At 46.3% G+C, this 22,150-nt stretch overlaps 1 protein-coding gene across 2 annotated transcripts in view; it reads left to right on the top strand.

Annotated features, from left to right (window-relative positions):
- The window catches only part of spns2 (SPNS lysolipid transporter 2, sphingosine-1-phosphate), a 60,356-nt gene that overhangs the window by 19,904 nt on the left and 18,302 nt on the right, over window positions 1–22,150 (top strand). For both annotated transcript variants that reach the window (XM_026181134.1, XM_026181135.1), the window contains exons 3-7: window positions 11,051–11,187; window positions 14,991–15,142; window positions 18,433–18,499; window positions 20,796–20,938; window positions 21,916–22,068. In XM_026181134.1, the coding sequence (XP_026036919.1) occupies window positions 11,051–11,187; window positions 14,991–15,142; window positions 18,433–18,499; window positions 20,796–20,938; window positions 21,916–22,068 (652 nt within the window). The remainder of the gene's footprint in view (window positions 1–11,050; window positions 11,188–14,990; window positions 15,143–18,432; window positions 18,500–20,795; window positions 20,939–21,915; window positions 22,069–22,150) is intronic.

Genomic DNA, 22,150 nt, shown 5'->3' with positions numbered 1-22,150 from the left:
TTGCATTTTGACATCACAGGTTCATGACATCCATCTTCCACACAACCTCATGGAGTCAGTGGTTTAAGGTCCCCGGTTACTTTTCAGACATGAAGGTGACTTTACTATACAAATAAAGTTATTCTGATTATCGTGTTCATGGAAAGGAGAGCACGTCTGAAAGGAGTGTCAGTGTGTCTGTGTGTGTTTTATGGTTTGTCCCTTCCAGCGTCCCCCACCACCAGCCTCCTTCTCCGAGGGAACAGTTCCCACCTCTGTGAGCACCTGCAGGCCTGCTCTGTCCGCTCTCCTTCCTGCAGGCTTCGGTGCACCTGGGAATGCAAACTGCCAGTGTAGGTGTTTTATAGGAAGTGGGTGTATGCTCAGGCTTTCTCTCGCTCTGTGCTGCCAGGTCACCCTCAAACATTACAAAACATAACAGCGACCACACACTGCAGGGTCCAAGGCACACAATAGCACTGAGTCAGAATCACTTTTTGAATTTGAGAAACGACTCTTTGTTTTGGCTCTTAATAAGAACTACTGGAAGGGAAAATTCCCCATATCCAGACGGTCTTTTGGCTTTAGGAAACACTAGGCTGAGCACTAGAGGAGGCTTTTAAACCTGCTGCTGTGTTTCATGGTGTTACAACAACTTAACTCTTACCCCGCCCTACCCTCTACTACACGGGTGTCCAACTGCAGGCCTCGAGGGCCGGTGTCCTGCAGGTTTTAGACGTGTCCTTGATCCAACACAGCTGATTTAAATGGCTAAACGACCTCCTCAACGTGTCTTGAAGTTCTCCAGAGGCCTGGTAATGAACCAATCATTTGATTCAGGTGTGTTGACCCAGGGTGAGATCTAAAACCTGCAGGACACCGGCCCTCGAGGCCTGGAGTTGGACACCCCTGCTCTACTAGGACTAACCCACGAAGCCCTTTTGTGAACCGAGTGCTTTCGGTCCAGTTATTTTGTTCTGCTTATAGAACAAAATAACTGGTTGTGGATCAGAGGTTAAATGAGGAGGGTCTCCACTGGAAGAGCCTGGAAGCCATTGTAACGGTCGTCTACCTGCATCTTTATTGACATGTGCTGAGCTGTCAAAGCTCACGATGAAGCCTGCAGGGGAGGTCGTCTGTATCCTTTGGCAACATTAGTGCTTTCAAAATAACATAAGGTGACACGAGGTATGTGCTCATTTCTGTCATGCACGTGAGTGTGCACGCAAGCCTGAGGAGCTGAGGTCTCGGCTCTCGTCGTAACAGGATGAAGTGTCTGTCATGCTAGCGTAAAGGCGTGCCGTTTGAGCCTGAAGCTCCTCCCCCGTCCATCAGCGTGATGAGATGTCTCCTGAACACAGCGGGCCTGTCAGGGCGCAGGGACGTGGATGTGACAGGCCCTCGAGCAGCGAGTGACCCTCACACACATCTGTGAACAGGACCCTTCCCAAGGGTGTGGAGGGACGGGAGGTTAATGGAAGAGTGTAAGGGGAGCGGGGGTTCACCTGGATGGAATTACCTTTGGTGACGGGGAGTTTCAAACGCTTTTGTTAACTGCAGTGAGAAAGAAGAGCGCTCTTCCCTCTCGCTAACATGCCGTGCTTATTGTGTTCAGTGCTTTGAGGCCATTCAGAAAAAACAGACTTAATGGGTTGAATTTTGTCTCATAATGGATCCTGGCATCATAATCATCTTTAGTAGAACCAGAGATATTGGGGTCAGTCAGGCTGTGTGCACGCTGGGGGCGGCGGCTTAATAAGGAGCCGGCACTCAAAACAGCTCACAGACGGTCTGTGGCCTGTGTGTGGCTGCCCACCGCATCTGAAACACAACACCAGCACACACACACACACACAGTCCTGCAGTCTTTACATGGTGTCAGCCTGCCTGCAGAGAGTTGTTAGGAATGAGGCCACAGGTGCTGTGTGGGACTAATGGCCTGAGCTCCTCTATCACACATCACGACCCACGATTATACAAAGAAAAGTTTAATCACATCAATAGTAACCGCTATGCTGAAACAGCGACACAGTTTTTGTGTTTATACGCTGCTGTCTCCAATCCTTGGTTGGACCTGAGCTGCGGTCGAGTGTGTAAGTTGATTGCCAATGTCAATCAGAAATGTGTGAGCGCAGAGTTCCCTTCATGCGCTGGAAAGCGGAGCTGTCACTGCTTGATCAGCTGTTTCGGGCAGTGTCAGCTGCTTCTATTTTGTCTTTTGCCCTCGTTGGTATCCCCTGGTACCTCCTCTCTCACTCTCAGCACTTTGACAGCTGTTGTTGTCTTGTTGTTGGTCCCACTGGCACCTTATAGGAGTTAGGAGACATAAAGGGAAGGAGGGAGTAGAGAGAGCCGCTCTCCTCCCTTTAAGTAGCACAGTTTCATCTTCTCCACTATTAATTCCCAAAGCCAATAACGGCACTGCATTGGTGCTCAGCAGCCCTCTGCTGCTATGATGAGAATAGAACTACGACCTGATGATGTATATGTGCGTGTGCGTGTGTATGTGTGCGTGTGTATGTGTGTGTGTGTGTGTGTGTGTGTCTTCATCTCGGGCTGTTTTTATAGGCCATGTCTCAGAGGAGGGCAGCTGCTGGGTGATGATTGGCACCCTGTTCCCGATCTCCTTCCCTTACACTTCCTGTCTTCCTGTGGCTGAACCAATAGCGCTGCTGAGTGACTGCAAATCCAATCAGGATTTCAGGGGGTCTAAACAGCCTCTTTTCATGTAAATGTCTAATGGCCCCTTTGTGTCAAGCACGGCTCACGCTGCGCCCTCAGAGAGAGCGTGGTGAGAAAGCTGCACGCACCTTTTTAAAAGAATAATCCGAGGACTGATTGGGCCTTTGTGGCAACGAGATTCCGGCTGATATCCTTTCTTTCCTGCTTCTCTGAAAATGAAGACAAGATTGCTGCACCTTCACATCCAAGCAACATAAACAGATCAATTAAGACACACATGCACACTCCCCACACCGCAGCCTCTGAAGGTCAGAGCTGGGGCTGCTGCATGCTCCTTTCATCTGCTTTCATTTATTTAATGCAGACTATGTGTAATTTATTATATTTGATATTCCATTAATCCCAAACCAACAGCGACGTGCTTGAAACAAACGTAAACACTTGTCATTAAATTAGCTGCTCTCACAGTTGCTGCAGGAAAGACAAACTGCAGCGTTGAGCTGCTGGATGTCAGCTCGGTGCCAACAGCTTGTTTCCCTTAATGCTGCAGCCTGGGCACAAGTCTGCAGCATCACAGCAAGCACATCTGGATACTTTTTTTCTATCCTAAAAAATTTCAAGAAGCACCTTCCTGTATTCTCACCATATGTGTTTGCTTCTGATATACGCAGTAATGTGTAAAAGATGATGTTCCACTGCACTCGGGCCAGCCAGCCGGGCCGGTATTTGTAGCTGTGTGATTCTTACCAGCTGCAGCTCGCACACTGAGCAGGTAGAAGAAAGACTTGATGCAGCAGCAGTGAAAACCTACCAGCCCTTAGCTGCAGTTAAAAGACTGAAAGAGTTTTTGGTTGGTGTTACAGCACAGCTGCACTTGATGGCAGCTTCTGTGGGTAGAGTATGAGCTGCTCAGATTGACAGGAACATTTCCCAGGCTTCATGTGGTATTTATCAGAGAGCTCTGGTAATCTGAGCCGAGGGATTTCTTGGAGAATTAGTGGTGATCAGAAATGTAAGGCATGCAGAAATGTTGGGGCTGCACATGAAGGAGGATCCAGCAGGCAGCAAAATGATGTTTGCGAGTGTCTGAGTTTCAGTCACACACGTTGGTGTCCTACTAAGTGATGTGTCACACCCTCCACAGGCAGGTCCATTAATCATTAGGGGAAGAACAACAAAGCTGCCACTCCTGCACACCTGATAGAAACACAGCACTGTGACGCCACAGTGTAATAAACACCAACGTGACTGAAGCTTAGTTTACACCACATTCCTCTCTGTTCAATAAATACATGCTCATAAGTTTTGGTCAGCATGATTCACCAGCAAAGCTATGATGTCATTTTAATCTCGGTGTTACTGTAATTGTTACATTTTTACTATTTTCCAGATGTAACAACACTGAAAGTCTTTCTTCCTGGACACGATGAATGTTCTTTCCTCAGAAATGCCCGTCACACATAACTGACCTTCAGCTACGTGTCTGTACGTCACTGTGTGATTGTACAAAACCTTTCTAAGCACAGTTTGAAATCAGGTGCTTTTATTGTGAAAGATTGACGGTGTTAAGAACAAGTTAAAGCAGAATGTGGTTTCGCTGCAGATGTAGTTGGTCGTGTTGTCAGATATTCAGTCGCCTCAAGGTGCTTTATACTGTAAGGTAGACCCAACAATAACACATACAGACAAAAACCCAACAATCATACGAGCTCCTGTGAGCAGAGGAAAAACTCCTTTTAACAGGAAGAAACCTCCGGCTCATCCAGGCTCATCTTGGGGTGAAAGCTGTGCGTCCGACTGCATCTGGTGCCAGTTACAGAGCAGTGGGCGTCCAGTATTGTGGACAGACCCGTTTATTTAGCCTCTGTCTGTGGCGTGTCTGTGAATGTGTCAGTGATTGTAGAGGAAAACCTCGACAGGAACTAGATTCCCATTTATGAGAAAGGTTAGATGTGTTTGGAGTGCCTGACATTTTCTGTGTGTGATGACATCTGTGGTATGCAGGGTTGGGTTACCTGTTTCCACATCAATACCAGTACCTTCAACACAGTGTTTGAACTGGTAGGTCTCAGGGTAAGGATCATCGTGGCGTTATTTAAATCATTTTTTTGTCATCAGTGAGGTGAGTCATGGCGTGGTGATGCACAGCGAGGGCATCCTGTAAGTATTAATAGAAGGACTGTTGTCCTGTATTAGCTCCAGGGTGACATTTCTGACATTCCTCAGGATTAAAAGAAATGATGATTTAATCCAACGTGATAATAGAGATAGTGTGGTCTCATGCAAGAGCGAGAAGCTATTTTTAACAGCAGACGTTACTCGTGCATCGTTTGCTCTTCATACAAATACCTCCGGTTGCAGCAAGTGTTGTAATAATGAAAAGGGCAGCGGCACAAAGGTGGAGGAGAGTCAACAGAAACTGAAGAGGGGAGATGTATTTATGGAAGCTGCACTGAGCGCTGACACCTACACACACACCTCTCCACAGTGAACAGGTCACAGTGACACATGGCAGTTTTAAATGTGGCTGAATGACAACACCTAGCCTGAAGACATGTACAGACCTGCAGGTGTGCTTCTCCGGTTCCTCTAATTCCGTCTCTGGCAGCTGACAGACATTCAGATTCCTGAAACTGGTGTGCCTCAATTAGTTAGAGCGTCCTTACTGTCAGCTTCCACGGCTGACGCCTGGGAAACAGCTCATAAGCCCTAAAAGAGGAGATAAGTTTTAGAGTTATTGATCTGATCTGGCAGCGCGGTGGTTAGCACTGTCGCCTCGCAGCAAGACGGTAAATGGCCTGCATTTGTATAGCGCTTTTCTAGTCCCTAAGGACCCCAAAGCGCTTCACACAACCAGTCATCCACACATTCACACACTGGTGATGGCAGCTACATTGTAGTCACAGCCACCCTGGGGCGCACTGACTGACTGTCGCACTGACAGAGGCGAGGCTGCCGGACACTGGCGCCGCCGGGCCCTCTGACCACCACCAGTAGGCAAACACGGGGTTAGTATCTGGCATGCAGCCAGGAGGCAGCCTGGGATCGAACCACCGACCTTCTGATTAGTGGCTGACCTGCTCTGCCACCTGAGCTACAGCCACCCCAAGACGGGTTCAATCCCACCATCAGGCCGGGTCTTTCTGTGTGGAGTGTTCTCCCCGTGTTTGTGTGGGTTCTCTCCGGGCACTCCGGCTTCCTCCCACAGTCATGTCATGACTGTGGGAGGAAGCCGGAGTTAGTGGGGATAGGTTAAGTGGAAATTGCCCGTGAGTGTGAATCTATGTGTTAGTCCTGCGACAGGCTGGCGACCTGTTCGGGGTGTACGCCGCCTCTCGCCCTAAGACAGCTGGGATAGGCTCCAGCGCGCCGCGACCCTGAAAAGGATACGTGGACGAGGCTGGAGGATACGATCTGGACTTTAGAGAGTTGCCAACAAAACAATGTAACAACTTTTAGTAATGTGACGTCTTATTGGTTTCTTTTTGTTCGGGTAAAGAGCCCAAATGTGACACCTTTCCCTGTGAAGCTTCTACTTGAGGTGCATTTTTAAAGAGTTTCACATTGAGGCACAGCAGAACAAAGAAACTCTGGGCCCTTTGATATCTGTATTTAAAAAAAGATTTTTATTTCCAAGCAAGAGCCATTCAATCCATGACAAATCCCATTTACTTGAAAAGTCAAATCTCGGCGCTAAAGGCTTACAGGGCGAGCTTGAAACGAGGAACGCTGTCTGCGTACATCTGCGTTAAACCCCCCAGTTTTTATCTTTTTGTCCCCTTCAGCTCCTTTAACGCCACTTTTTCCAGTGAAAGCTGCTGTCAATCACCCTCAGAATTAAAAAAAGCTAATCATCTCTTTGCAGTGGGAGACGCACCTTCAGTGGGTTTTTGTGGAAAAGGATCAAACAGGCTGCTGAGCACTTTGTGTCCCGCGGCCGGATTCAGGGGAATCTAGTGTGTCACAGGGCAGCGTTTCAGCTCAGTGAATATCAATCACAGACACACACTCCACATATGTGTGTCTGCATCGCCCCGATGCAGTATTCACAGTGGCATTGAATCGTAGGGAGTGAGTCATCCCTGGAGGTATTGTTCTGTTGGCCAATCAAAGCGATGGATGGATGTCCGGTGTTTAGAGTCTCCCTCTGTGCGGCATGCGAAGCAGGAAAATGTGTGTTGCAGGAGGTCGTGGTGCAGCTTGCTCAATTGTTTTCAGTTTCTGTTACTCTCAGCTTGACAGTAAATTTCCATTCCTGTCCTCTGAAACCCAGAAAACTCAAGACGGCTTCACACGAGTACGTTTCTACAAAGACTGGCTCCCAATCACCAGGAAACCTACTCTATAATATCCTGATGATGATGTAAGCAGAGCTTTTCCAGTTTACAGTGAAACAGTTTTAAATATGATGACATGAATGAGTCTTTGTGACGATGTTAGACTGAAACGCAGACTCGAGTGTGGCTGCTATTGTGTCTACTTTTAGACTTCTCACTCAGCCATTGTCTTCTCAAAGTGAAAGACGATGGTAACTTCCTCGCTTGAGAGACTGTGAGAAATACGCACGGCGTGTTATTTGAAGAACATCAGAGGAGGATTGGCACTCCTGCGTGATGCACGGGGCAAACTGAAGTCAGGGCTCGGTTTGCTTGGTTTGTGTTGTTTTGTTGCTTGTCTGCAGAAACGTTCCTCTCATTAGAGAAAACGTATCCGGTTACATCTTTTGTTTTTTATATAAAAAGTGAATGATAATGGAAAATAATAATTAATATATGGACTTCAGAGAGGTTTTAAACAGTTCTCAGCACGGTCCCTGCAGACCAGGCCGCACTGCTTCACACTGCTCACCATCACACACATTTATTCACAGCCCTCGCTGTTAATTCACTGTGTTGTAGTTTTCTAAACTCAGGTCGCCAGCCTGGCGTTTACAATGACTTGCAGCCGAAGAAGAAATAAAGTGTTTATTAGGATAATAGTGGGGAAATGTCCCGTAAGCCTAATGACAGAGGCACAGCTGATCCTATAGGACTCGTTTACGTTGTTTTGCAGTGTTCGGTTCACAGATAGATGTAATGTCTTCACTGTCAATGATCACAATTACGCCCCAGCAGTCATCACTGTAATTATCACCATCAATATGTCCAACAAATGCAGTAAACAGTGCTGCGAGTGCTGCCGGGTTGTACTGCTTATACGCGGTCCGCTGCGGTGGAAGCATCTATGGTGTGTCGGAGTCTTAGGCTTTCCTGCTGTGAGTTTGTCTTGTGTTTGGAGGTGGTTATGGAGATCGCACAAACATGTGGAGCTGCGATGTTACACTACTTTAAATCAAAGCGCGTTCGGCTCAGGAATGCTGGGCTTCTCAGGAGTGGGCAGCGAGGTTTATATGCTTCATATTCAAGAGTTTACTTTACGTCAATCAGGCTTTTCCTGTTATCATGCCCGACGGGGCCATTTAAGGTGCTTGACCACAAAATGAGATATAAGATATGAATAATTGCATTTTTCCTATTAAGGTTACATCTCTGCGTGTTTGCCTGAAGAGCTGCAGAGTTCTGGGAGGGACGTTGTTGTCTGTGGAGACTTATTGTTAGTGTTGGTTTGTCCGTCCTACAAGCTCTTGAAATAGACTGAAAGCATTTGTTTTCTTGTCACTTCTTACTAATCACGCCAAACACATCTGAGATTTAGTGCTTCAAACACGTACAGATAACAATAATGTCATTGTGATACCACAGTAAATGTCTGAGCATTTAACCGCGCTCTGTGCGACGTGTCATATTTAGGCCTGTTTGGGAGCGCCTGTAGCACGACTGTCGTACTCTTTTATACACAATCTTTGTAGTGATAAGGAATTTCCTGCAGCACCAAAGGTTGCACATGATATCAGTGTGAACCTGGTCTTCAGGGTCAGCATGTGTTCTTATGCCAGCCTGTAACTAATGTGTAACACTGACAAGAAAAGACTGTCGTGATCCTTATCAGGAGACATCTGTCATTGTAAACAAAGCTACATTATTAATATGTGAGTCTCTTTGAAGATCTGATGGATAAATAAGGTCAAAGAGAACAAGAACAAGATCTCCAGATCTGAATCTTCAGCAGGGTTATCAGTGCTGACTCTGACTTCACTGAATTTAATAAGAGAACATGCAGAAAGCGTCTGAGTGTGCCTTTGTTTTTCTTACAATAAACAACCTGACAACATCCCCTACGCCTCGTGTCAAGAAACAAAGTAATCCATTTGTAGCTGAAGTGTAACTGTTATTTATCATCTTATTATTTTCTTTCAGAGTTCAAACGGGTTCAGGAGAAAGCGCGTTCCTGGCAGGCGCGGCGTTCTCGCTCGGTTGGGCGCAGCCCTTCACGTCTCAAAACTAAAAACAGTATTTCACATATTTGTTCTGTTTTTGCCAAGTTTGGCACCGAGGCTGTTTTTTCTCCACAGCATCTTCTTCATTTTAACACCAAAGCTGACGTTACATCAAAGACTTTTGCACAAAGGATTTATGTGTCTCACTCTAAAAGCAAAAAGGCTGCGAGCAAACTGTTATTACCCGACTTAACTCACATGTGCTGGTACTGCTAAAAGGTGAAAATGAGCCGAGGAAAATAGCACAACTTATCAGCAAATTACATAAAATAAGATCTGAGCCTGTGCGGTCCGGTTGATGACCTGAACTAAGTCAGCTGAAGATGTGAGGATGTGTTTGTAACAGTAAGAGTAATGATCTCTGTCCCCACGAGGAGCAGCTGCTGCTGGTTGATTATGGACCTGTCCCAACTTATCTCCAGTATGCACAGCAGAACCAGTGTGTGTGTGTGTGTGTGTGTGTGTGTGTGTGTGTGTGTGTGTGTGTGTGTGTGTGTGTGTGTGTGTGTGTGTGTGTGTGTGCTGTGGCTGCAGGGTGAGCTGGCAGAGCTCTTTTAGAGACCTGGACCTGCAGGGAGGAGTCATCAGAGTCATGACACAACAGGCCTGTGGTCGGTGATGGAGGCGACAGAGAGGGAAAGAAACCCGGGCGAGAAGAGGGAGAGTAGCGACGCTGAGAGGTGGAGATGTGAGGCACTCGTTAGCAACTCGCCCAGCTCCAGTAAAAACATCATTAATATTAGTGAAATTAAATTAGAATTAGACTTTAGATCATTTCCCTGTCTCAGGTTAGATTGTTCTTCCCCAAAAATAACAGCAGAGTCGCACTGGACGAATGTTCACATGTAGATTTTCTATAAAGTGATAACGCACTTTTCATTTACATAACACGCGTGTTAAGCTGTAACACCAATAACACGGCTCTTACTTTTAATCCCAAAAATTCATATTTCACATATGAACTTCATATATTCATATATGTTTTCAGTCAGATGTGGTGAACCTATCAGGATGCAGCTTCGCTACCTGCCCAGTTGTTGCATGTACATACCTGCAGCATCATTATGTAAAACCACAGCTTTTGCCTCAAAATAGGGTTTTTATCCTTTTGCTTTTTTTCTCCCGTTTATCAGACTACGATATCACATGTCCAAAACTACAGTTATGCTTTAATCTGATTACTGTCCCTCATCCCGCTGGCTGGCCTCAGCAGCTGTGGGACAGCGATGCCTGTATCTTATATAACACCCCCCTCCTCGCTTTCCTCTCTCAGCTCCTCTGAACGTTTATGCTGATGATGTGTCAAAACACTCCCGCCTGCCTCCCCATCTCCTCCCGCTGCTGTCAAGAGTAACATCGCTGCCCTTTCTCCTTCGCAAAGACACCAAACTCAGTTTGAAAGCTTTAAAAATTCTGCTGTGTTTGGGTTCGCCCGCCTCATAAATACTGACGAAGAGCCTGCAAGGGCTGAGCGGTCGTGCAGTCAGCAGTGGGGCAATTAGGGAAGCACATTTTGGAGCACAAAGTTTCCTTGTAAGAAATTAAGATGGAGGAATTATTTATGGCTGCACAGCCACCGAGCTTCTCAAGGGTCAGATATTGCTGTGAATTGTCCTACATCTGGTTAGTTCCCACTGTCATTCTTTCTTTTCTCCACAGCCTTTTTAATCGGTCTGAGCTCGTAACATTTGCCACATGTCATCCTGATTTTCTCTCCTTCAGGGCTACCTTATTTGACTACATCACAAACTGCGCTTCTCTGACCTGCTACGTTAGCTTAATGCAAGTTATCTCTGACATCTACCCACGTGTTATCGTATCTATGTGATATTCTCGTGAGGTGACGTGTAACAGGGGCGTGTCTCTGGCTGACTTCTATCAGACACTTGATCTGGACGGGTCTCGACTTAATCAGAGCTGAAGCAGTGTGACATAAAGCAGCAGTCCGCTCATGCAGTAAATGAGTATCGAAGTCAGTGACCGTCATTTTCTGTTTCTCTTCTCTTTCCGCAGTTTTCATCTGTAGCTTCATGGTGGCAGCTCCCATCTTTGGTTACCTGGGCGACCGCTTCAACAGAAAGGTCATCCTGAGCTGTGGCATTCTCTTCTGGTCCATTGTTACCCTGTTGAGCTCCTTCATCAGTAAAGAGGTACGGCTCTGAGAAACCACACAGCGCTCGCAGCACTGCAGCTCCACTGTCAGTGTGTTGGTTCCCCTCATAGACAAGGTTATTATTCTGTAATGATCTGGATACGCTCGAAGTTAAGGCAAGCAAAATGTAATGACATGCTTATTAAGTCAGATACCCGCTCTGCCTTTGTAGACATGCTCTGCCTGCGCCCTCTCTCTGCCTAGCAGCCAGCTAATGAAGGCCTCGCGCTTGTCTCGGTTACAATGGTTTGGAAGATAAAACTCATTTCACTGATCTTTTACAAGCAGATTTAGACTGTGTGTCTCTAAGAACCTCTGTGTGCGAGGAGATGCCGGGTGCTTTAAACGGCCACATCATTCATTCGTGGAGGCCATAAAATGGGGGAAGGGGCGTCCCGCTGAGAGTCGACATCATATTAGAGTAAAAGGCTCGGCTCACGGACGTCTGCGTGGGGGCGTCGACGGGCTCGTGGTGCCTTCTTGACACGACGGTTGTAATGAAAATCTGACAAAGTGACTGAAATATGTGCCTTCAAAGCTGTGTTAGTCAAATTTATGGAGCATGCAGAGCATCGTCACGCTGCAGTGTCTCCAGCAAGTAAACCTCGAGCGGAGCGACAGCTCGGCTCAGGTCTCAGGAGCCTGTCCTCTGTCCTCTGTCCTCTGTCCTCGACTCGACTGCTGCGCCTAAGCAGCAAATACATCGAGGCCACTTATAGATAAGTTGAAGTTAAGGAGCTCTGACGAATCCCACAAAGGCCGCTGATGGCTCACGTCCTTTGTCTCCAACTGTGACTCCACCCTTAAGACATGTTCCTGAGCGTGCCGATCAAACGAGACATGATGGCTGTTATATAATAGCTGTGGCACTGTCACCAGGAGAGATGAAAGACACGACACGCAATGAAATGCTAACGAGTGCTTACAACAGACTCCTGTCGTGATGCATTTGAGGCGCTCTGGGGCGTTTGGAAGGACTCGCAGGAGATGCAGGATGCAGATCTTACATAAGAGAAATTCACCACAAAGTGAAACTTCATACTTTTTCCTCATGACCACAAGATTATGTCATAAAGTAATCACTTGTGCTTCTTTATTTTAACATGTTGAAGCATATTACTCGCTGCTCCTTACTATACGCCAGAAAGACAGCACATTGTGCTGCAGCTTGTCTGCCTCTGGTAGGCTTTATATGTTATATTTCCAGGACTGTCCCTGTTTATACCTTAGTTTAGTAGAAAGCATCGCTCAGCTCACTCAGCGTCACCTCGTTTGTGTCGAGGGTGTGAGACGAGGACATCGAGATCTTTTGTTGGACCAACTCCACAGGTTGATGATCCTTTTTTTGTTTATAGTTTTATGACGGTATCATCTTTATAATGGTGTTGTTGCGTGACTGCTCTTCAGTGAATAGCCAGTCTGCATGACTCAGACACAAGCAGGTAAAAGTCCACTTGGAGTTTACTCCAAACAGGAAAACTTTCAAATCAAGCAGAAAGAGAAAAGAAAGGTGGCGGCAAGTTCCAGGTTAGCAGGGGTTAAAAAACAAGAACATCTATGAATAACTGGAAAGCTCTGGCAACAGCACAAAGACAATCAGGCAAGGAACGGTCTTTGTTCCCACAGTACATGTCATGAGGGCACTCACAAAGGGAGTGAAGTGCAGATGAGCAGAGGGAAAAATCATGTGATGCGACTGGTGGGAAAGCAGGAAAGGTGGGAGTGGCTTAGTTAGAAATGACAGAAGAGTTAGAAGCAAGGACGCACACAGAATACAGCACTAATGAATAAAATTCAATTCAATTTTATTTATATAGCGCCAAATCACAACATAAGTCGCCTCAAGGCGCTTCATAGATACAGAGAAAAACCCAACAATCATATGACCCCCCTATGAGCAGCACTTTGGCAACAGTGGGAAGGAAAAACTCCCTTTTAACAGGAAGAAACCTCAGACAGAACCAGGCTCAGGGAGGGGCGGGGCCATCTGCTGCGATTGGTTGGGGTGAGCGAAGGAAGACAGGACAAAGACATGCTGTGGAAGAGAGACAGAGGTTAATAACAGATATGATTCAGTGCAGAGAGGTGTGTTAATACATAAAACACACGTACACCGTCTGTCAGCAGGCACGGCACCGTTAATGATAACTAATGACTAAATGCACCTGTAGGCCACCTGATCCAGCTCCAACTATAAGCTTTACCAAAAAGGAAAGTTTTTAATCTTAAAAGCAGAGCAGGTGTCTGTCTCCCAGTCCAAACTGGTAGTCCTGGTTCCACAGACCTCCCATTCTACCTTTAATATAACCAAAGAAGCGAGTAGACGTGGACGTAAATGATAAAAGTTTCCTTCAAAGTACCTCTTTGGACTTGCTAAAGTGTCAGGACCAGTGACAAGTGCCTGAACTGGTGTCCTGTAGATAAATATCAGACTGTGCTTTAATAAAGTAACAACACACAGTTTCTCAAACGTACTAGTTGAAAACAGCTGAACATGGGAAACTAACCCCGCCATGTCAGCATGCTGATATTTGTCTTTAACTCATTCAAAAGTCGGGGAAAGGTTTCGATCATCTCAAACTTCTCTTTCGTGTCTTTGTAGTCTTCAGACGTTTTCCAAACCACATTTTTGTGGTGCTTCTTTGGCAGCGTTGCTTCTTTGTCATTGCTAGTAGAGTTTCTGTTCCAGTGACCACAAACACAGGAAGAGTGCCTGTCATCATCCCACCAAACGGCCATTAAAGGAAAAAAATAGTCTGTCTGTAAATCATTTCAAACAATGTGACAAACATAACTATATACACAGCAGTAAACACTTGCATGGGCTCATAGTCTCAAGCAATATAATAATGCAAAACTATGTGCTGAAAAAACAGTAAACACATCTTTGGCGTCTTCACTGGTATAAACAGCTCCTAATTACGTCTTTATGAAGGACACTGCTTATCGGGCTGTAACAGCCCAGAGCCGCGTTACGAGTGGAAATAAAAAGATCTTAAAAAGGCTTTGCATATAAGAGCAGCTGACTGGATTGGAAGTCTTTACTGTAAATGTCTCGTTGTGGCCAGATCACAGGTCAGATTACTGACCCGTGTTTGTCATTTGTCTCCTGTGTGGGGATCCCGATTTCTTTGCAGCTTTACAAGCAAGCCGGTCGTCCAGATGTAGTGAGTAGTGGTCGCCGTGGAAACAGTTAGCGATCAGCTGCCTGCACAGGTGCCTCAATGAGAAAGATGCTCCTATTAAGGCCTTTTAAGTTTGTCTCTTCATGCCTTCATACCGCGCAGATTAAACACATAAAATCTTACTGCTGTTATATTTCCATTAACTGATAATATAATACATAACATTCAAAGTCAATAACTAATCTGTGCTCAGCACCAGTACAGCAGCATGATGGGCATAGATGCAGACTATGCTAACATATGCAGAAAGAAGAATTATAAAAGACTTTTATTCTGAAAATCCATGTTTTTTGGTGCTCATACAAGAGCTCATGAAGCCACTGAATATTTTGCGACAATGATAATATACTTAACTGGTGGACTACACCTATAAAGACCGACTACATGGTGTTTCATTGTATTTTATATTTACCTGGTGTAAAGTAGGAACTCAATAATGGTTAAACAGAATTACCATGTTTGATGCTCTGATGTCTCGGAGGATGACCCACTGATCCTCCACTGTATGTTCACAAGCTCAGCGATGCTGAATCAGCACGGATGTAAATACTAAGTGATTAAATGTTGTGATTGTAACACAAGGATACGCAGATTAGCTTCTTCCTCCTCTCCACAGTACTTCTGGCTGTTTGTGCTCTCCAGAGGACTCGTGGGCATCGGAGAATCCAGCTACTCCTCCATCTCTCCCACCATCATAGGAGACCTCTTTACTAGTAACACCCGCACCATGATGCTCTCTGTCTTCTACCTGGCCATCCCCCTGGGAAGGTAAGATGCAGACAGGGCCTGGGTTGTTGAAGCTGATGAGCTATTTTGGGAGCTGAATGTTCATGAAACGACACCTCAGTGATGACCATGAACGTTTTCATCCTTTCATCTCTCCTAGCCCGTCCTTCAGATGTTAAATCCAAAGGAACTACAGAGCTGTCATATAGATAATTGAACTTTTCCTCACATTGGGAAGGTCACGCTTATGTTTGTTTTTTTAAATTGAACCTTTGCAGAAAAATACTTTCAGTTGGCTCTGTGAAGCTTAAAGCAGGGTTGGAGCTGTGACATGGAGATTTGTGAGTAGGAGGTATTATTAAGCTCGAGTCTCTAGGCTCTGCAATTCATTTAAGCAGATAAAGAAGCTCAGGGAGAAAACAAACAGAGCCAAGAAATAAAAGACCAATGTACCTGCGATGCTCACTTTAGAGACGTCCCATTCGCCCGAGCTGTCGCAGGCTGTGCTGTTCTCCATCGTTTGCATGCTGGAAGCGCTGCGTAGTCTGCAACGCTCTGAACATGAGCGTTATTTGACATTTCTGTCATTATATCCAGGCTGGAGACAGACGAGCAAAGGGAAGCCTAATCTGCCCTTTGAGTGCTTGTGTTATGACTCGCCAGAGTTGTTTGGGTCACGGTAAACTGCCCAGCAACAATGACAATGGGAGGTGAAAGAGGGAGCCTCGGCGTGGCGCGTCAAACATCCTATCCACTCTCCCGCTTGTTTGTCTTTACTGACGCTGCGGTGACCATTTTCAGGAAATGACCCAGGAATTAGACTGGATTCATAGGAAACGGCTTCCCCTGCCCTTCATCCTTTGTTTGTTTGTTTTTTCAAACCTTTTTGAAACCGGCCCCACAGATATGTTTCTGGGTCTCGCTGCCGTTTGAGTCGGTCTGTTTTTCATGCTCAGGTTTTATTGTTGTGTCGAACTTTCCAAACGCTCTCTGATAAGATTAGCTGTTAGTCACTCGCTGGAAATATCATATGCTGTCTGAGCACGTTTATGCTGCTCTGTTATTTTTGGAAGACTAGCTGACGACGGCAGACTGTTTCCACCTTCACTGTGCGTGTGTATAAAACCAGCTAAACATGTTTTGTCTCTTTTAGCAGCAAGTGCTGATAACAAAGTTGTTGCGCTCAATTGATCCTCTCGCTAGTGTTGCAATTTATTATTCTGATGGGAAACAGCATGTGGGGAGAGACTCTGCACATGCAGATAACTCAGAAATCACAAAGGCTGACTGGCTTTCTTCACTTTTCCAGTCAAGAGTTTAAACAAACTGTGAGTAGAAGCCGCGCAAAGTGTTGGACGCCAGGCTCGGGGCCAATGTGTCACTGCTATCTGGGGCAGAGTGTCTGTCCGTGGAAGCCATGAGCTCCGTCAAGCTGTGATCGTGTTTAGTGTCAGGCAAGACTTAAAGGCCTTAACGCACCAGACGCGTTTATATTGTGTGTTAACATGTTTTCAGATTTAACGCCGTCATTTTTCAGATTGTTTTGATTCGGAGGATTTTTTGCATGATCTGACCAATCAGACCGCTGCATTTGGAAACAAGTGCGATCATAGCGTTTGAATATGCAGCGATATGAAAGTGTAAAGGTAATCAGATTCCTCTGCGCCCTCACACGTGACTCCATCTCTGCCAGTAAGAGCTCAAACTGCCCCGCTGACGTCGGTACCAAAGTGATGGTGGATCAAGGAGAACCTCTTCTTTACAAACATCACTATCACTTGATGTCGAGTCCACTTTTGTTGTGTCTATAGGTTAAATGACAAATTTGCATCTGAGAGATTCAGAATGTTGTGTACAAAGTTTACAGTTAGCCACTGTTTAGTTAGTTCGCCCATTTTAACTCCATGTTTCCAGGTAACGTTCCCGTAATGCAGCGTCATAAACGTGTGACAAACAAAGAAAACTTAATTTAGAGACGTGTCTCAGTGATGATCGTCAGCGACGTTTTCCATCCAAGCCACTTTACAGTCTTCAGTTTTAGTGGCAGAGATCAGTGTAGGTCAAAAGTGCTCAAAGCCTCTGAAAGTTAACGATTCATGTTATTGTCACACTCGTCGGGTTTTCTGTTGACATTTGATGAGTATGGTCATGCTGGATAAACTGGCATCAGGGGTGTAAAGCAGCGTCTTTTCTGACAGTTTCATCATTACTGGCAGTTACATCATCGCCTACAAGCTCAGCAGCTTTGTATTTACTAATCCCCAGGTGCCCAGTTATCAATCTGAATCCTTTTTGTCCTTGAAACGCTGATGCCACGCCGATCTCACCCGATCTGATCCAGCGACAGTTCCCTCAAACGTTTCACTGCAGCGTTCATTCGTTAAGCACAAAACACCATTTTTTTAGCAAAAGCAGTGAAATTACTGTGAGAGTAAAGCCCGCGGCCAGAAGACAACACTGGCTCTGTGTCCTCACATTAGTTACTTTACACCTGCGTTTAGTGGCTGCTCACACAAATCACCCACGCAGAGACCAAACAGATTCCGGTGCTTTGATCAGTAACACGTCATTAGTTCCCAAACACTCAGCAGCTATAATCAGACTACAAACAGGATGTGTAGTAGTGTGGGCTTCAGCTTCAGTGATGGAAATGACAGACTCAGCTGACGCATGTCACTGAGTCACAACTGACTGACCACTTCACTAATTACACATAATTCCAGTGATTGTTTGTCGAAGCGGCCACTGATCAGGGGAAGAAGAGCGATCCGAACAGGTACCATGGGCGGGGCATTTGAGCATTTCAGCAACTGCTTTTATATATTTTTATATATATATATATATATATATATATATCTTTCACACAAAGTCTGAAAGAGGAACAACAACAACAGGTCTGTGGGCACAAATGCACTGATGAGGGCAGAGACCGCGGCAGAATGGCCACAAGCTGAGAGAAGAGCAACATTACCTCAGATGAATGAAGCAGCTCAGGACCTGTTCTGTTTAGTAACACAGCAATAGGCTCGATTTACTCAGAAACACTAGAAAAACCCGGCCTGTGTATTGAAGTGTTGCAGATTCAGTGTCTCACCTACACACTGCAGGATCATTTTAAGAACGATTGCTCGATGAGATCGTTGTACCCAAACAACCTTTGCAGACGTGCACATCACATCATGAGTGTGCTGCAGGGAGAATGACGCCATTATGCTGTTATGTGAAGATGGACCCAAATGTTTCTGTGATTCGGTAAACTTGAGCAGAGCAGGCTGACAGTAAAATGCTGTATATGTTGTGTTTTGATGCATAACCTGTTTGTCCCTCTGCAGCGGGCTGGGCTACATCCTGGGCTCCAGCGCCAAGGAGGCTGCAGGAGACTGGCACTGGGCACTGAGGGTAAGAGCGTCAGCATCATGTGGGGTGGTGGGAGGGGGCACTGGCTCAGACGTTTGGGGAACAGAGGCTCAAATCCTCCTTAGCTCAGCCTTCAGCTTCCTGCAGAAGCCTTTCTAAAAACATCTTCTTCCATTACGCGTTCACACCAAAAAAACATTTGCTGCATAGGTTCTGATCGGCTTCAGCAGCAGGAACGTGGATTTCTAATAAACACGCTGCAGTCGCTGTAAACATTTAAGTAACATTTTGCTCATGAAGGCCATTTCTGCTGAACGAGGATAAATGGCAGCTCTGGGAGGTCTTTGTCACTACAGGAGATTAAGGAAATACAACATTTGGTTTGGCCATTGTGTCACTGTTGCACGTCTCGGGTGCATCCGCAGGTACGAGCTGTGTTGTGTCAAACAAATGTCTCCTGACGTCACACGTAAAGCAAAGCGACAGAGATGATGTCAGAGCCCGATTCAGCAGCTGATGCAAAGATGCTGTTTATAGAGAGCAAGAATCACCCGCAGGAAATGAGCTGCAACAGGCGCCGCAGGCATTAAACGTCTTTGTAGGGCAGCGATGGAGCAATGAGCCGGGCATGGCGCTACAGCTGTGACTAAGTACTGTTGGGCAAATACCCTAAAGGTGCTCTGACGAATTAACCTGGATCTCGTTTGATAAAAGGCTCATTTCTGCTCCCGAGAGAAATTTATCTGCAGAAACCTGCTGATGGGATATTGAAAAAACTCATTAATAGACTGTTTTGTGCTGCAGCAGGAGAAAGGTGCTCTATTAGGAGCATAAAGCCAAAGCTGAGACCAAATGTTTGGAGGTGAACCTCAATGAAGCCGCCCAGCCTCAAAGGAGGGGACCAGCGAGAACCCCAGCAGGGCTCCTCGCGAACCGCTAACTTCAGGCCCATCCTTGGAACGAAGTATGACCTCACCCTTCTTATGAAGTGACTGGAACACATGAAACTTTCTCGCCATGGAAGAGATTCCTGGACACGGACAGCTCGCTTGGCAGGAAGTTCATTTCTTCCTCGCCGTGGCGGAGCTTTAAAATAAAAACAAAGAGCAGGCTGGCTTGTTCCAAAGCAGCCACAATGACATTCCAATAAAACAATCTCAAAGCCAATTAATCACCGGTGTGGCATGCAGGGAAAACAAATAACAAGACATAAAACGGGTTCTTTGCAGCAGCATCCTGCTTGAAGGGAAAAACACTGCAGCGCTTCCGTTTGTTTTTGCCCAGCGTGTTCCAGCTAGCTTCCTGAAAATATGGATGGGATGAAGCAACAAAGGAGGTCCAGCAGGAGAGGGCAGTAGCTCATTTATTTGATAGCCCACCACCCATACAGGAAGCGTCTAATGGGCCCTGTGGGAGTCGAGGTTAAAGGTCACAGCCCCTTTGAGTTTTAGAATAATTCTGAAGGAACATAAGTGCCAAAAAACCTGATATTTGTTTCCCCTTCAGTGAGACCAGCTCCAGCTTCCATTAGGCCGCCTCGCTCTGAGACACGTTATAAGATTTCGATGTAGACGGCGGCGCACGGCGGCGTAATCCTCACACTTCTGAGAGCGCAGCCACATTATTAACTGCATTATGAGCCACGGCAGACACAGAATTATTCCCCCAGTGAAAAACTCCAAAGGACAAACACAGACGCACACAGACACACACAGACACACGTTTCACAGCAGCGCAGTACTTATGCATATAAATGGGCTTTTATGAGCATCAAAATATAACGGGATGAATTTCCCCTGACATACGAAATTGGTTTTGCTTTTGTGAGCAATTTGTATCACTCAAACGAACCCCCTCGAACGCAGCCCATCCTGCCTTTTGTCTTCGTCTCCGCCACAAAGTCGCACACAGGTACAAACACGCTGCCACGCAGCCCATGAAAGATGATGGTGACTATAGCAGCAGATGGGCACTTTATGAGGTTTTCACCTCGGTGAAACCTCACAAAGCAAAAACAAAAAAAGCTTTTTTAGGCTCTTTTGTGCTTGTACCCACAGCCAGGCCCACACCCACACATGCACACACATGCACACATGCACACACATGCACATGCACACATGCATGCACATGCACACATGCACACATGCACACACATGCACACACACACATGCACACCCACACATGCACACACACACACACAGTGAGTGTCAGGCGTAACGCAGACGCCGTCCATTCAGACTGGAAACAGCGTTCTTTGTCTCCTGTTTTAACTCTTCTATTGCTGTATGTTAGCATGATGTGTCTGAACTCTGATGCTGATTGATTCTCGTCCCTTTAGGTTTCCCCAGTTTTAGGCATCACTGCAAGCGTTCTCATCCTGCTCCTTGTCCCTGACCCAAAGAGAGGGAGCGCCGATCAGCTGGGAGGTCGCATCAGGAGCCGCACCTCCTGGTTGTGTGACATGAAAGCGCTCGCCAAGAAGTAAGGCTCACTTTCAGACAGCACATTTTGGGAAATCGTTTATGAGTTCAGTGTTCAGGGGGATTTATGGATAGATTTAGAGTTTTGGATATAAGTCGAGCTGCAAGGTCCCAACAGTCCTAAATGATCTCATCCTAGATCATCTGCCCCTCCGATCATCCTCCGTCTAAAGCTGTCGTCTCAGTTTCCCTACATGTCCACCCTGTCTTTGCTTCCCTCTGGTTTGCTCACAGCTGATATTAAATAAGGAAAATAGCAGAATTGTCTGTTTTTAGCTTTCTAAGTGTGAGAACATGCTTCTTTACATTCAACTACATCCTTCATCAGTACGTTTAAATTGTTGGATGGACAAACAAAAGCATTACACACGTCTTCATTATGTAACCATGGCTGAAATGGAAATGCCAACAGGAGCATTCACTGTCCTCCTGCCCTTCTGCTGAACAGCACATGGAGATATCATCTGAATTTCAGGAGCAGACCACCTCCGGCCTCAGGCTGTAGAAGCCCCCCCTTCACCAATACCTGCTGTTCTCATTTTCATGCCCCCCCGTTTTCTCTCGCTCCTCTCCTCTCCTCTCCTCTCGTCCTTTCCTTCATTCACTCCTCGTTAGTACATAGGATCTGTCCGGCCCGGGAGGCGTCACCAGTCCCCTTCGAGGCCTTCCCCAAACCGCAGCACCAGTTCGTACTCCCTCATCGCCCATCGTTACAAAGGATGTGGTCCCAGCCGGTGAAACACTGTAGCTTTGTTGTGTTGGACCCGTGGGCTGGGTTTCTTTATAGAGATGTTGGACATTTTTAGCCGTTTGGATTTATTCTTCACTTCGGTGGCTTTGAGCTGCAGCACCTGCTGTTTCAGCTGCTTTAACTCTGTGCAACCATCAGCTTGCAGTTCTGGTCAGATAAGAAAGAGTCAGCGAGATGTTTGACACGATGTGATTATCCTCACGATCTTTCTGTGTCTTTGTTGCCAGTCGGAGCTACGTGTTCTCCTCCTTGGCTTCGGCAGCGGTCTCCTTTGCCACGGGTGCGTTTGGTATATGGATTCCTGGCTACCTGTTTAGAGCCCGGGTGGTGCAGAAGACGGCAGAGGCTTGCACAAAAGAGATTTGCAGTAGCACGGACAGGTGAGAGGCTCATGACTCGACGGAGGGGGTGGATTTCTGTTTCCTTGTAAAGGGCAGGACTCCAGCACCGTTTAAGGATCAG

The sequence above is a fragment of the Astatotilapia calliptera genome, chromosome 10, assembly GCF_900246225.1.
Source record: "Astatotilapia calliptera chromosome 10, fAstCal1.2, whole genome shotgun sequence".
Lineage (NCBI taxonomy): Eukaryota > Metazoa > Chordata > Actinopteri > Cichliformes > Cichlidae > Astatotilapia > Astatotilapia calliptera.
This window is presented reverse-complemented; position numbering and strand designations above follow the sequence as displayed.